The 17318-nt window shown below is 35.7% G+C and overlaps 1 protein-coding gene across 1 annotated transcript in view; it reads left to right on the plus strand.

Annotated features, from left to right (window-relative positions):
• LOC123697926 overlaps positions 1–17318 on the plus strand; it is a 40890-nt gene that overhangs the window by 6593 nt on the left and 16979 nt on the right. Inside the window, exons 3-14 of the mRNA XM_045644499.1 lie at positions 786–916; positions 7823–7912; positions 8318–8482; positions 11143–11247; positions 13110–13175; positions 13691–13811; positions 14234–14411; positions 15346–15452; positions 15528–15667; positions 15753–16373; positions 16446–16640; positions 17019–17156. Coding sequence (XP_045500455.1) covers positions 786–916; positions 7823–7912; positions 8318–8482; positions 11143–11247; positions 13110–13175; positions 13691–13811; positions 14234–14411; positions 15346–15452; positions 15528–15667; positions 15753–16373; positions 16446–16640; positions 17019–17156 — 2057 coding nt within the window. The remainder of the gene's footprint in view (positions 1–785; positions 917–7822; positions 7913–8317; positions 8483–11142; positions 11248–13109; positions 13176–13690; positions 13812–14233; positions 14412–15345; positions 15453–15527; positions 15668–15752; positions 16374–16445; positions 16641–17018; positions 17157–17318) is intronic.

The raw sequence follows: 17318 nt of genomic DNA on the forward strand, positions 1-17318 counted from the left end.
AGGTTAATTCTTTCAGCGCATTCACCTTGATTTTGTAGTGTGAACTTTCAATTATAGAAGGTATTCAATTTAAAAAAATAGTTGAGCTTAGTTCTTTGTCCTTAATTATACGACAATAAAAGTAAATTTAACATAGGTAGAATCATCTTAAGTATGTATTTTAATTAGGCCAATTTAGAAATACTGTAGTAAGTATATAATTAGTATACAATGTTGGAAGTATATTCTATTAGTTTGGTAGCTCGTGCAAGACTATGCAAATAGTATTAAAGCTTATTTCAGCATAGTATAATACATTTTAGTTATAATAAGTAGTGTAAACTGAATTGTGTGTGATAAGTGAAGTGTGTAGTGATATAATCGTGTAAATCGTAGTGCGTTCGCGTAATTGTGAAAATTGAATTGTGTGTACATTTAAATAATTAGACTAATTAACTTTCTTTTTTAATATTTGCACACCCAATCAATGGGTAGAATGTATTAGCCACATAACATTGTAATTAAAACATCTAGAATCTGTAACTACATTCTTGCAAATAAATATAATTTGAATTTGAATTTGAATTTGAATAATGCCGTCTTATTTCCTACGCTTATGCGTGATCAGTTTAATTTTAACAAACAGATTTGTTGAGAATTGCACTGTGTTTATTATTATAATTTTCTTAGTCTATTTTAGTAAAATTATACTCTTTACTCGTTACGAACTATGCAAATAATATTACAAGTAAATTTTCCTTGAATTCAAGTTTATCGCTTACGGGTAAATTTCCTTCGTATTCAAGGAGTTCCGGGAACAATACTGTATCAACAACAAACAACTGGATTTGCTGGAACTGGAGAAGTCCAAGAAGGATCGATTCCTCGGATGCCTGTCACAATACCACATCGAGAGCCCATGTTCCAGAACAAACAGGTATTAATATTTATAATTTAATTTTTGTTTTGTATTCTATTATAATTGTTAATATTTTGCTGTATATTTACAATATTCTTCGAGTTTATTCTACTCGTAAATAATTATAATTGTGAATATTTTGGTTTCGACACTAATTGAAAGTAGCCAAAACCTATTTAGCTTGAGCAAAAAACATACGAAAAGTATAACAAGTAGGTCAATTACATTGACAACTATCAAACAATACATCCTGATTAAGTTAATCTTCAAGTTGTAATTTGCGCTAACGACACGAACAACAGTATTAGTATATTTGGGATACAGAGATTAAGCTTACAAGCGAGACAGTTGTACTAAATTGAGCACATTAATTTGTGTTCCAAAACTGCGTAGAATTATGTACGTCGTAAATTGTTTAATCTGGGAGATCAAGATTAATTTGTTAAACAAATAATAAATGTTCCACCATTAGCTACACTGTCTAAAATGTTTGCCCCATTAAACGTTTTACAGCCTAGAAATTGAGCAAGGGTAACAATTATTGCAACTCTTGTAAAGTTTAGGGTTAATTTTTTCAATGTCTTGGATACTTAAAGCATCATCTAATTTTAATGGAACTTTAAAAAATAGTTCCCTTTTTTTAAATAATGTTATTATAAGTTTAAAATTACTTGTAACATGTTACCAAAATATTAAAGTTTGATACATTAGGAAGAGGCTTATTGTTATTAAAACATAGTGAAGATAACTTCATAAATTAACTTTTCTTCAATTATTTACAAGAATTTATTGTCACTTCGTAATACAATCTATACGACGAGAATGTCATCAAATAAATAATAAAAACCGTCGTAAATCTTGATTGTGATAAAACCCTATGCAGAAGAACGTGCCTGGACCTCTAATTCACTCGAGTACCCTCGGTCACTCCCTAGTGCCATATCAAAGCTCCATCCATGCATAACATAATATGAGCTTACTTATTCAAGCCTTGGTTTTCGGGAAGTTAAAAGTTATTACTCTCGTGTCAACAACAAATCTCGGGCACGCAAACAGTATTTTACCTGTCAGCGTGGATATATAATTCAATAATAATTCAATAATTTTATTATCCAAAATAATATGATACATACAATATAAGAACCCTTGTTCCCACACTAGGATTCCCTGTGTCGTGGGAACAAGTTTCTTCCATTTGCATAAAATTTTTACAAAAAAACAAATTTTTTAATAATTATACAATACAAATTATATAAATCACTGTTAAACATGCGTGTGTATGTGTGTTTGTGTGTGTGGGTGTGCGCGTGTGTGTATGTGTGTGTGTGTGTGTTTTTTTTTTTTTTTTTTTTTTTTTTTTTTTTTTTTTTTTTTTTTTTTTTTTATTATAGAGGGAAAAAATACTGTTAAGTATCTCAGGTCAAGATCTGCGACCTGGTATGTCGGACTCGATCATGGTCTCTTGGTCCATACCGACTAAAACAACCCTCTTTCTCCCATCCATATCCCCGCGGGATGGCCGTTAGGCTTTACTTCGCGGGGGGACGTATAGCATTGCTGCTTTTCTCACTTATGTTCTATGCCGTCAAACTTTTCGCATCCGTTCTTTCTTTCGTAAGTCTTTCAGAACCTCCGTTGCATAAGCGCTCGTTGCTTCCCATGATTCTTTATTTGACAACATCACTCCGATCATGTTCTCAGGACATACTTTTGTTCCCATTGTTGTTTCCCAGGTGTCCCGGGCTTCTTTGTATACTGGACATATAAAGAAAACATGTTCTGCATTTTCGTCTTGTCCGCAGGTGGGGCACTCTGGAGAATCTTCATGCTTAAACCGATGTAGGTATTCTCGGTAGCAACCGTGACCAGAAAGCATTTGGGTCAGATAGTAGTTAACCTCTCCGTGCTTACGATTGACCCATGGTTCAATCCGTGGAATGAGGCGATGAGTCCATCTTCCCTTGGTAGAGGTGTCCCATATCCGTTGCCACTTTTCTATACTCTTCCGTCTTTCTTCCGTTTTCAGCTCGGTTTTTGTGAGAGCGGTGCCGCTTTTCTGACGATGGTAAAGGTTTTTTCGTTCTTCTGTCAAGACTTCGATTGGCAGCATTCCAGAGATGACACATGATGCCTCTACAGAAACAGTGCGGAATGCGCTGGCAATGCGTAGTGCGCTAACTCTGTACGTCGATACAACTTGACGCTTGGGCTGTTGCAGCTGCAGCGCATTTGACCAAAGTGGGGCGCCATACAGGAGCACCGACGTCGTCACCGATGTTAGGAGCCTTCTCCTTTGTTGTTTAGGGCCTCCAATATTCGGCATTAGTCGGGATAGTGTTGTTGCAACTACTGCTGCTTTAGTAGCGACATGTTCTGCATGCTTATTGAAGCTCAGGCGTGTGTCCAGCATTACTCCCAGGTAGCGAACGTATGGTTGCGTTACGATCTCGTAATTACCGACTCTGAGTGAGGTTGTTTCTATCCGTTTCCTGCTAGTAATAAGTACGGCCTCGGTTTTGTGTTCAGCTAACTGCAGTCCGGCCGATTTCATCCACTGACTAATTACTTGGAAGGTCCTATCGAAAGCCCAATTCAGTTCTTCCAAGTATTTGGCTACTACAACTACTGCTAGGTCATCAGCAAATGCCACCAGTTGTGTTTCACTTGGTATCTCCGATTTGAGCAGTCCGTCATACATAACATTCCATAGAAGTGGACCCAATACTGAACCTTGTGGGACTCCTCCGGTGACGTTGTATTCTTTAGGTCCACTTTCAGTGTCATATATGAGGACCCTGTTTTTAAAATAGCTAGCTACTATGTCCCTAAGGTAATCTGGCACTTTCAAGTTTGAAAGAGCGGACATTATCACATCCCATCTTGCGGAATTGAAGGCATTTTTAATATCGAGTGTTACAACGAGACAATAGTTCTTAGAGCCTCCTCTCCATCTCGTCCCTGAAATCGCTTGTCTTGCGGTGTCGATAACTAGTCCGATAGCATCTAAGGTTGATTTGCCTTTTCGGAATCCGTATTGGGAGTTGGACAAGAGGGGTTCGACTGCTTCTTCAATTCGATTGTGAATTATCCTCTCCAGCATTTTTCCAACTGTATCCAACATACAGAGAGGGCGGTAGGATGACGCCTCAGTGGAAGGTTTATTACCTTTCGGGAGTAATACTAATTTTTGCCTCTTCCAGACTGTGGGGAAAAGGCCTTCCTTGAGACAAGCGTTGAAGGCGTCTATAAAGATTCCTGGTACAGATTTTATCGCTTGTTTTAGAGCAACGTTGGGTATGCCATCTAATCCAGGGGCTTTAGTATTTCCTATTCTGCCACAGGCGTCTGATAATTCCTTCTCTGTAACAGGCGGTATAACTTCCTTCTTATTGTGTGCCATCTTATATTTAAGTTTAGTTTGCTGCGGGAATAGCACAGTCACAATTTTCTCCAGCAGGTTTGGGTCAGTAGGTGGTGTAAGTCGATTATATTTAAGATTTTTCATGACAACTTTATAAGGTCTACCCCAAGGATCACTTTCCACTTCCTCAAGCATTTTTGTCCAGCAGTTCCTTTTGCTTTCCTTGATAGCTTTGTTTAAGATTAAACGAGCTTCCTTATATTTTTTGTAAATTTGCTCGAAGTGGGGGGTCTTTCTGCATCTTTGGGAAAGTCTTCTGGCACGGATACACTTCTGCCTTAGTTGCGCAATGTTATCATTCCACCAGTAAACCGGTGGCAAATGGTTCCTGCTTCGTTTACGGGGCATGGTTGCATCACATGCAGATGTTACCCTCTTGACAACTTCCCGTGCCTTCTCTGAGGCATGCCCTGGTTGTAAAGGTCGATCTTCAAGGGTTATGTGGAAGATTTCGGGGTCGAATGAACTGACTTTCCAACCAACTTCATTGGATTTCTTCCTCAGCGGATTGGGTTTTTTGTGCCTGCTCGATACCTCCCAGTACAGTGCCCGATGATCGCTGCCGGTGTAGGCCTCAGTTACCTTCCATGAGGTATTTTCCTTCGCCAGAACGCTGCTAACAAAGGTAAGGTCGACTATTGAACTTGCTTCCCCTCTGCTGAATGTAGGTTCATTCCCCTTGTTCAAAAGGACCACATCTATTGCGGACATTGCTTCTATCAGTGCCCTTCCCCTAGCATTTGTGGTTTTGCTGCCCCAGTCAATTGCCCAGGCATTAAAATCTCCCGCTATTGCCACTGGGGAGTTGCTTTGCACATCATCTATAATAGTATCTAGGAAGTCGTTAAATTCCTGTATTGTACGGCTAGGAGCGGCGTAACAACTGTAGAAATGTATTCCACCGATCTTCGCTTTCACACAGCCTTTGGTGATAAGATCAACACTTTCCAGAGGGCTCCTACCGCAGGCCCATAGGGCGGCGTGTCCATCTTGGTCAGACAGCCAGGACCCACTGCTAAGCTGTTTATAAGGCTCTGATATTATTACCGCATCTAAATTTAGCTCCCGTACCATCTGCATCAGTAGATCATGTGCGGCCTCGCAGTGGTTAAGATTTATTTGCATTACCTTAAGCATGGCTCCACTTTTCTAACCGCCAGGAGTGCTCTTTTCAGTACAGGACATTTGCTTGAACCTGCAATATGTGCAACGCTCTCTGTTGACCCGTGCTCTAGGCACAGTGCACATTTGGCTTCCCTGGTGCACTCGGCAATTTTGTGGCCAATCTCACCACATTTTATGCAGCACTTTGACTTGTCCTCCTTGCTGCTGCAACCGTGTGCGAGGTGTCCATAATTCCAGCACCGGTAGCACTTAATAGGCTTTTGTGTGCTTCTTATGCGACAGTTGACCCATCCTATTTTTATTTTGCCTTTTTCTACGATCTGTTTGGCCACCTTCGAATGTAGTCTTACCGATGCCGTAATAGTGCCGCCATAGGCTTTGCGCATGTTTTTAATGCTGTCGAGTGTGATATTATCGACATCGGCTTGACTTACTACTTTTTGGAGTGCTTCCAGGATCTCCTGTTTCGTTGTTGACTCCTCCAGATCTTTGATTTCCACGTCTTCTTCCGGGACTTTACTTACTACTGTTGCATCTTGGCCGAGTAGCTCGGATATGGCCTTTTTTAGTTGAGGGGCTTGATCTGTGTCCTTTCTACTCAAGATAAGGAGCACATCCCCGGATGCGGTCCTGCGGATCTTATCGATGCACTCGCTCATGTGTGTGTGTGTGTGTGTATGTGTGTATGTTTGGGTGTGTGTGAGTAATTTAGATAGGTCTCTATACTTCCAACTTCAAAATCTCTTCCGTCTGAATATAATCAAGGCCTTGCATCCATACTTTTAGTGACTTTTTTAGTTTACATCTAGTCATTTTAAAAATATTTAATGTATTGTTAATTTTAGTATATAAGTAAGGACCTAAGAAAGAGAAAGATTTCTGAGCAAAAGAGGTATGAGTGGCTGGAGTTTGCCATATAAGACGTCTACTTTCTGGATTTGTTAAAGTTCTATTAGCTGACTTATGAAATTTTAAAATGAGTGCCATTAAAAATAACTTCCGTACACTAAGAAAGCCGGTTTCTAGATACAGTTGCGTTGTTGAGAATCGTAAGTGTTTTTTATACGCCACTTTTATTACTGCCCTTTGTGCCCTTTCCACCCTCAGTAGTGTGCTTTTACAAGCTGCACCCCATGCACATATTCCGTAACACAGAAGCGACTGACACAGCGCTGTGTATATAATACGCATCGTTTCTGTATTAGCCACATTTCTTAATAGTCTGAATATGTACATGAGTTTACGAACTCTGGAGCTTAGAGCACGTGCTTGGGTCTCCCATGTTAGTTTCTTGTCAATTATGACACCAAGATATTTAGTTTCATCTACTATTTGGAGGTTAGGGCACGAGCATAGTGGTGTACCATCTTTGCAGTGATGGATGGTAAACCTCATATCTACCCCAGGTAATATATTCCTATTGGGTCCTTCAAGAACACAGGGTGTGAGTGAAAAATTGTTTTATGGTATGGTATCACGTCATAATGGTTAGTTGTGTCTTGTGTGAAACATCTAAGGAAGTGGCGCCTCGATTTGGACGATGTCAAAATTAATATTATGCATAATATGTGTTCTTAAAATAGTAAATGTATAATCTTATGCCGTGAAGTATTTGCGAATATAATAAAGTTGAAATTACATACACAGATTTAGATAATACAATATAACACAGCGTTTTTAAATAATACAATATAATCTTCTAATATATAAAATTCCCCTGTCACAATGTTAGTTACCATACTCCTCCAAATCAGCTGGACCGATTCTCATGAAATTTTTTGTGCATATCGGGTAGGTCTGAGAATCGGCTAACATCTATTTTTCATACCCTTAAGTGATGAAGAGTAAGGTAGAAGAACGTTTGCAGGGACAGCTAGTTTTACTATATCTTAGCCACGAAAGAAATCCTAAACATAATTATATTTTTAGATCCAATAATTATTGAATACCAGATAGCTTCCTTATTATGAAAGTGATGTTTAACCTATAAATACTTGGATCATAAAATGTTTTTCCTCGTAGCGGGCCTCTAAACAGATTAGCTAAATAAATGATCCTCTCACGGGAAGCGTTAAGGTAACGAATCGAGCGTTTTATTATGGTTGCACCCTCCTAATAGTATTAGTAATACCGGACGAAAGGTTAGTCCATTTATCCCGTGTTTTTATTGCTAAAACAAGTTTCGATATATTTCATGGATCCGGGACTATGTTAGTTTAACAGTTAAAGTAATGGGCGTAGTAAATACTGTTTTGTATTTTTTATTTAATAGTTAAGCGAATAGTATTTATAATCGCCAAACAGTTTTAGAAATATGTTGCCTACAATATCTACCTATATATAATGCAAAGAAACATAAAAGCCTTATTATATTCCAGAGCGTCATTTCTATCCGTTTGTGTCCGTCGTCGAGTGCCCTCAGATGAGAATCTCAACACCGATTATGCACCCATACAACGCTATCCCAGGTATTACAATTTCCCTATATATAAATGGAATATAATGTTCTAAATAGAATACATGAAATAGTAAATTTTATATAAATTTTTGTGTAGCAGAATGATATAATAATTGTTATGTGGTATTTGTCGTTGCACCGTAGCTAAGCCTACGGATATTAACGTTTGCAAGATTGTTTGCAAGTTTTGTTAAAACCGTATTTGACTTGTAATAATATATTTTAAACTATAAATTAGACGATAAAATATTCAATTTAAATTCAAATAAAACTAAAACTCATATTTTGTTATACATATGATCAATGAGCATACAGAAAATAAATGTAAATAATAATATTTTGTACACAACTTGGATGTCCAATACCTGGATATCCAAAAGCACATAATATCGGGCATTCGACCCGCTGACCGCAGGTTCGGGCAGCCATCGCCCGCGCCGGCCGAGCTGCGCGCACACGACGCAGAGCTGGAGTGCTCGTACTTCAGGCGTCGGCCGCGCTCCGTGTGCAGCCAGCCTGACCCCAAGCGGTACACGTGGATGCCAGAGGATGAGGACTTCACGCGCATGGAGTGGCCACAGTTAGTTTTATTACTTACTTTTTACAGTTAGTTATTCGACTACTTATCGCTACTTTGTTAGCTCTGCGACCCAAACAGTTTTTACCTTACAGCATCCTTCGTTTGCGCGCAATTTCTTGCTAATTGACTTTCCAGGAACGCCTGAGAAACGGCCGATAAACGTCGACCAGTTGAAATACGCAGATAAAAATTTTCCACATTCTGATCATAAATTTTTTGAAACGCGAAAAAAATAAGTTATTCTATCAAGTATAGAGCATTTTTTCTCGAATTTAACTTAAACAATTGTTCTGTCATATAAACATAAGAAAATCGTGATAGATTTTGACAAATAAGTTATATCTGCTACTTCTATCATATATGCCAAAAATTGTAACTGGCTTGGAAGTTTCTTTAAGTTTTCGCAGCATATAATAGGCACAGTTGGTCTAGAATTTTATCCCAACGTACTATATATCAGACAAAGCCAGCAAATTGATAAACACAAACCTAACTTTATCCCAAGAATTAAGTATAGCCCAGTAAATTCGAAGCGGATCTTCCGCATGGGTCTCCATCCAGGATTACGTTGCTAGAGTTAGGCTTAGAGTTGCTTGGCCTAAACAATTGTGCGTTCATTATTGTTAACTCTTTGGACTACTACAGATTATGAAGGACATCTACTTAAATTAACTTTATTAACAGTTGAATAATATAAAGTGAAAAAACTAAAACCCAACTACGACAATAACCGGCGCTGAAAAAGTATAAAACAAGATTTCAGAATACTGAACTGAACAAAGTTGCTAATGTAGTTGCAAGTAAATGGACATAGTAGACTCTACCAAGATGCCTTCGTTGTAAATTGACAATAATGTCATACAATACTATTCTGAAGTATGCAATATTCCACTATGTAAAGATAAATTTTCATGTTTGGAAAGGCGTAGTCACACGTTGTTGAAGTGCTACGGTAGATAGGTATATTATGTAACGTGTGACTACGCCTTTCCAAACATGAAAATTTATCTTTACATAGTGGAATATTGCATACTTCAGAATAGTATTGTATGACATTATTGTCAATTTACAACGAAGGCATCTTGGTAGAGTCTACTGTGTCCATTTACTTGCAACTACATTAGCAACTTTGTTCAGTTCAGTATTCTGAAATCTTGTTTTATACTTTTTCAGCGCCGGTTATTGTCGTAGTTGGGTTTTAGTTTTTTCACTTTATATTATTTGTACTATTTTGGTGTTAAAGTGTATTTGGGGGCATAATATTAACAAAAGTTAAACTGATGAACTAATAAAGAAGCTATGGACGAAAAGATGTGAATTATATGCAATCAGCCCATGAATACAGGTAAAGTCACGAGCAAATGCTAGTAATATATATATATATTAAAAATGTACAAGGAAAGCGCTTTCAAATGATACCAAACACGGGATATTTATCTTAACTTTATTTTTTTACTCTGTATGTTTTGTCCGATAGAGGACGCCACATTAGATTTTGTGAAACCCCATATAGCCTATAACCAGCGGACAATTAAGACGCTTCTAATGATATGTCATTTGTCAAATTCTGATAAGTAGTTTAGACGTTACGAGGGAACAGATGAACATACATACATACATACATACATACATACATACATACATACATACATACATACATAGCCTGTCAAAATCATAACCCTCCTTTTGCTTTGCCGTAGTCGGGTAAAAAACATTACAATTATTTAGATTTAGTTAAGGACTATTTTGTTTTTACGCAACCTTTAAATAAATGTAAAGGTAATATAATTAATAGCAAGCATAATATAACATTGTACATTGTTGTCACAATATGTATAATATGAAAAGACAGGCGAAATCTTCAAAGGCACATAACATAATTAAGTGGCTTCGAAATTTTCAAATTTAACACTTTTATTTTAATTAAGAGCGACGCAAATTGCGTGGTAAATGAATTGATTTAAATGTAATTCTATTAACGAAAGGATCTTAAGTGGCAATTACCGGAGGCCAATATCGAAAAGATCTTCGTTAAATCCCTTATAAAATGTAGACCTTTTTAGATGCCACAAATTATTCGTAATGCCAAAATTTACATTAGCCCCAGATCGATAATTGATTCTGCCAAGGATCGAGCTCAAAGTTTTCTTGTTTGAGAACCATCTTGTTTGCTGAAACTTTATGATACTTGTATTGATACTACAAATAATAAGTTGTTGAATCATTAAAGCTTGTTATTAATTTATATGGAAGGCAAAATATATGCAATAAATAATGGTAATATTTCTTATAAAATATTTGTATAGCAATGAGTAAAACTTTATTAAGCTCACTGTTTATACTGTGATAACAGAGACAAATACGCTTGTTGTCGATGTACTTTTAAGTAGTACTAAAACTTTAAGTTTACTGACAGAAAAACTCATGTGAAATCGTCGTAAGTTAAAATTTTAATATTGTGTCTCTGTACTACGATCTATAAAACACCAAACTTAAATCTTAATATAGGTAATAGATAATTGATTTGCATTTGTCACAAACAGCAAGAGAATCCGTTACAAAACTTACAATAAACTTATATCAAAACAATATTATTTGAACGTCGCATTTCGGATAGTTGGAATCGAGCAAACCGAAGTATAAATTGGATTGGCTTTCAGATCGGTAATAGAAGATAACGCGGGGTGGCCGCAAAATTACAGTGTCGACCAAATCGCGTCTGTCAGCCGCGGCGGCTCGCTTCCGAGACCGCCTTCTATAATACCGTAAGTATTTTTTAATAATTTTTACTGTTGTATTATTTGTGATGATTGTGTTTTTTGAAGTGTAGTTTTTTACTGTGTAAACGTGTTACATTTTTTAAGAATAACTTGTAGATCGGATGGATGGATCATTTCTGACTTTGTCCCAGTCGATGTTACTTCATTATAAAGTGAAAAGAAAACAAATGTTTCTTTAGACAGACAAATGTACAATCGATCTAATCGCTCAATTACTGAACAAATAGTTTACTTTTTATTTATACAGCTCGATTTATAAAGGATAATTAATAATTATATTAATTTGTAATGGAAATTTGTAAATATAAATTCAGACAAGAGCAAATATTATTAAAATATTCATAGCTTTGAACCCACTTGTAATTTATACCATAACGAAAGCTAGCTAATAAGCGATATTTATCTTAATTTGAATACAAATTTGTTTTCTCATAAACTAAATAAACATTGAAGAAAATACCAACATAGAATCCTACATAGTGAATACAATTTCAAGAAATAATTTATTTTTATTTGCGAAATTCACGTTCATATTTGTATACGTACAATCGAATAGATCGCGAGTTTTATGAATCCCGTACAAAATCTTATTAGCCACGTCTGGTGGATCAAGAAGGTTTTTTCCTATTTATTTTTATTCTCAGCTCCAAAACAAGCTTACGTTGAGATAAAAAAATAAATTGTTTTATTCATCTATTCCAACATTTTGCGTAATATCCAGTCTCCCGCAAGCCCTACTGTATTAGAGATACTCATCACGCTCTGAGGCCTAAAGCACTTCATTTATCCATTTCATCCTCTTTTATTCCAACGATAGAACAAAGGCCAAAGAAAGGTCGAATGGGAACGCTTTAACAATTATTAGCGGTTAGATGATTGGTTACGTGCGTTCACGACATATTTTTCTGCATGTTAGATTTTGCAATTATCATAAAAGTACGCTCGTTTACTGCCACACAATATTGTTAAGCTTAACAGATAGAATACAAGAAAAAAAAAAGTTTTTTAATTAGTTTTTGTTTTGCATCATATTTTCATAGTTATGACCGCAATGTCAATATGACAAGCAAACAACACAATTGAAACTGGGCAGGGGTTTCCTTCTAGCAGTATTATTTCCACTGTGATAAAGTGTATAAGGGCTGATCCTTAAAATTAAATAAAAAAAATCATTCAGTTGTAGATAATTAATACAGTCTGCGTTAACTGTGTAATAGTTTTGTTCCCTTAATGTACAAAGCTTCTGGTAAAGCACATTGAAGCATGACACAATAGACTGCGTAGTTAGTACCTGCGTACTTCAGTCCTCAGTATTATATGGTGATAATCTCTTATTGAGTTAACGAACCGACCGCAGTCAATTATGTGGCACCACAGGTATTGTATTGTAATTACGGGGTACTACATACAATGGCAATATTATAGTCCTAGTCTGATAGAAATAGTATAGTTTCACTGTTCATTACATTAACTTAACGAATTTAAACTTTATAATTATAAAGTTTTAAAAACAGATTTTTTATAATATTATTTCAGCTCAATTCTTTATAAGATAGTAACTAATGTAGCGTTATTTCGATTTTGTTTCTACAAATAAACGAAACAAACGTAAAATTTATAAACTTCTATAAAATTTTGCTCTATTTTCTTGTTGTTGTTAATTATGCTTAAGTATCATTTTAATTAGGAAGACTTATGTATTCTTAACAACCTTGAACAAAAAAATAAGAATAAAATAAAAATAGAAATGGTAAAATTTCATATTAAGCTTTGAGAGAGAGCATTATATTATGTCAATGTGACTAACACCCCGTATACGAAATAAGTACATATCTGCAATGTTACAGTTGCCCCGCCCACACTCCAATACCACCGCCACCTCCGCCACCACCACTCACCATACCACCTCACAGGTAACGTATACCCAGCACTGTCATAACAATCATACAATAAGGTTGCTAAAAATAATAAGGCTGCTTTAAACTATTCCTTACTAATTACATTCCTTAATCTATCGAACATTGTAAAATGGCAGACATTGATGAAAAATTAGAATTAATTGGGTTCCAAAAACATGTATTAAAATATTTCATGAAAATCGAACATTGTAGCACAAAAAATGCTGATGCAACAGATAATGTTAATTAACTTTATGCTTTCGTGAATTTTACTTGTAATTTCGGAAATTGTACATTGATTTGTTATATAAGATAATATCTATTAATCTTGTTCAATACAAAAACGTGTTTGTAGTATATTAACTCCCAACGCAACTTTCGTAATTGTCTCCCTTCACCAAACTGTGTAGGTATGGTGGTATTGTGTATTTTTATGTCAGGAATAAAATTATATACATACTCACTAAATCTTTATAGGTCCGTTAATATTTACACAATTGGTTTAATATTAATGTTTATCAATATTTCAGAACAAAACACGTATCATTCGCTCGTTCGCACACCCTCACTACGTTCGACGACTCCGTGATGCCCGCAGCAGTTGGCGGGACTCGCTTCAGGCGGGACTGCGAACGACTGATTGACGGACGGGTGGGTTTTTTCTTTCAAGTTCATTTAAGCTTCTACTTGGATAACGTTTGATGTTGTAAGATGGTTACTGGAAATGAGGTTGAATTTAATTTTCGCACGATTTTGTTTATTAAAATATTTTTTCTTTTTATTTTAATTTTCGCTCTATTTTTATTAATTAACATATTTTAAACATTAATTATACTTACTTACATTGGATACTTACGTAATTTAATAATTTTTAAGCTTGAAATTTTCGCTACTTATCAATTTTGTCAGAATGAATTTTATTTTTTTTTGCTCCGTCTTCAGTCACTTATAAACACTGTATTAATTAGTTTCATAGTTCTCCATCAAATAATATAATTTATATTTACTTAAAATATTTCTTAATATTCTTCCTGTATTCCAATTTCCAACTCAATAATGAAATTGTATTACAGCCAGAAAACAAACCGTACGCGACACTGCCAGTGATGTTCCAGCCGTTCGCGCCATACCCGCCCTACGTAGCGCCCGCGCCAGTACACTACCCGCCAGCAACGCTCGCCCCACACGCGCCACACGCCATGCAGCACACGCCAGTGCGACCGCACGAACCGGCGAAGGTCGTCGTACTGGGTGAGACGTTCTACAATGTTCTATAACATTTGTTAGTACGGTGAGATATTCGAGAACATTCGCACGCGCCACATGCGGCAATGCAGCACGCGCCGGTGCGACCACGAACATCAAACACGAACACGAACATCACACACGAACACGAACATCAAACACGAACACGAACATTAAAAACGAACACGAACATCAAACACGAACACGAACATCAAACACGAACATCAAACACGAACATCAACATCAAACACAAATATGAACATCGAACACGAACACGAACATCGAACACGAACACGAACATCGAACATCGAACACGAACATCCAACACGAACACGAACATCGAACACGAACATCAAACACGAACATCAAACACGAACATCAAACACGAACATCAAACACGAACATCAAACACGAACATCAAACACGAACATCAAACACGAACACGAACATCAAACACGAACACGAACATCAAACACGTTTGATTAATGCATAATATTATGTCCAATATGAACGAGAATAAAATGATAAGTGTGTATTAGTAAATTTACATGTCATTCAAATGCTACTAACTTTTTAAAATTTCATTATCTTCAGTTCTCTTAAAGTTATTTAATATATTTTGATACAAAATAAAAGGTTAAAAAATTAGCTACCACTGAGCCTTTTTTTTATCTCTCTACGTCTATAGCTTGGCAAGTTATATTCAATTATTGGTTTTTTATTTCTCCTGAACAGTTGTGTTTTTGCAGTTATCATTTTATTCTCCGGGGACGGCGATATAATGTTTTAGAACATTAATTGATAGTATTATCAGGGTCATTGCGCTTGATGAGATGTAAAAGCTCGGCGGGTAGCTTATCTGAAATAAGTAAAAGGTTTATGATAATTATCAAATTATTCTTGTTAGCATTTTGTTAATAATATTTCTATTTTATTTCAGACACTCTTAAGAAAGGGGCTATGAGGACTCAAGCTACACAAACAGAAGCAAGTTTAGGAAAGAAAGCTACAAATTACTTATCGCTTAGCCCACGGACAATCAAAAGGGTATGAATCTAACAAATAAACCTTTACATTTTTAATTGTCCAATGAAATAATTTTATATCTTCTTTCTAAATTAGGTAAAAATGGTGGCAGCTGGTGTTCAAACAAATGGCATTACTGTTGGTGTCAGAAGGTTAACAAAGTCATTCTCGGAGGTAGGCGGTGATCGCTTAGCAGGAATAGATTCAAATGGAGATGTTACTGCAGCTATTGAAAGGTTCGTATTATATGAATCAAAATCAGTATAACACTTACTTTATGTAGATAAAGGATTATTTGATACTCATTATTGATTATTTCAGTATAATTGCGGGTGAACATGAAAAATTACACAGAACGCAATCAGAAGAACCTCCACGGTCTCCCCGATCGCCCATCAAACCGCCATTGTCACCCTTGCAAAGAGGAGATTCTGATGACGTCACATCCTGTTCCATAAAATCAATAGCTTCATCCCAAGTTGACAAATCATCTGAACTTAGTGCTCTGCAAAAACAAACTCAAGAATACTTCCAACAAAACTTCCAATTTATTCACGAAAGCGATAGAGACGACACTATTGACGACGACATCGAAAATATAGAAAAAAGTATGGCATTAAACAGAAGAAATTTAGAATACTTACAACAAGAAATCGCTAAGCAAGCCCAAATTGATAGATCGTTGAGATCGATTCTTTCTAAAAGTACGAGTGATGCATCGCAAAAGACAGTGAATTTATCAAAAACATCTACATTTCAATCTGAACCATCTACTGAAACATCAGCGACAACAACAGATGATAGTGAAAAAAATGAAAAAGAAATTATTATCGATTTTGAACCTAGACCAGACGATGAAGCTATACCATTTACAACATTACGAAGAAAAAATAAAAGAGTACTGCAAAAAACGTTATCTGAAGGCGAAATATTGCTCGACGCGTAAGTTCTAAGTTCTAATTGTATTAATAACTAATTTGATGATAATATTCTAATGTTAATGATTTTTTACAGTCGCAAAACAGAAATTGGCACAGGAAGTGAAGGAGTTAAAGATGCACCAATTATAATGTCAACTAGTCAAGAAAATATGACCAGAGAAGACAGAGAACGCGAAGCAATGTTTAAACAGTATATTGCTCAGAATTACAGCGAAACACCTATTAAAGATGAAGGCATTTTCCCATTTGAACCAGATGGATCTTTTAGGTAATAATTTAGTAATTATATGACATGAATGCTTTTAAACACTTATCAAATGCATTTTGCACGTACACTTTGTTTGAAACTGATTTTTTAAAAAGAAATCGGTACAACGCAATCAATACTATGTTATGTATGTTATGACTTATAACAATTGTGTAAAAAATAGCATGGAATGAATTACATTTAATGCAGTACAATTAACCTTAATTAAAAAAAACAATGTAAAATACCCATTAAAGTAAGCCATAACATTACATACATATCATAATAAAATAAGTTAGCTTACTTGACTAAGTAAAATAGAATCATCTTTTTCATGCTCTATAATGTACAATATAATGCTTGCTTAATGCATTTTCGTTCATGTAATCCTCTTCTTAGTTCTTCAGAAAGCAATGCACCGTATGAAGACTTTCATGAAAAATATATTAGTTACAAGCATGAATCATTTAGAATTCGAAGCGTTAGCTTTGAAGATAAAACAGAAACTCTTGATAAGGAAGAAATTCCAGTGGACAGGTTGGTATTGGTTGATAGCTACATATTATCATAATATTTTATAGGAAAATATTGAAAGCAACAGCTTGCTTAAAGCTTTTTGCAACAATGTAAATAATAACTTCATTCAAAATGCTTACTAATTTTAAACCTTTTTTTTAAGTACTTACGTGATAAGAAATT

The sequence above is a fragment of the Colias croceus genome, chromosome 15 (assembly GCF_905220415.1).
Source record: "Colias croceus chromosome 15, ilColCroc2.1".
Taxonomy (NCBI): domain Eukaryota; kingdom Metazoa; phylum Arthropoda; class Insecta; order Lepidoptera; family Pieridae; genus Colias; species Colias croceus.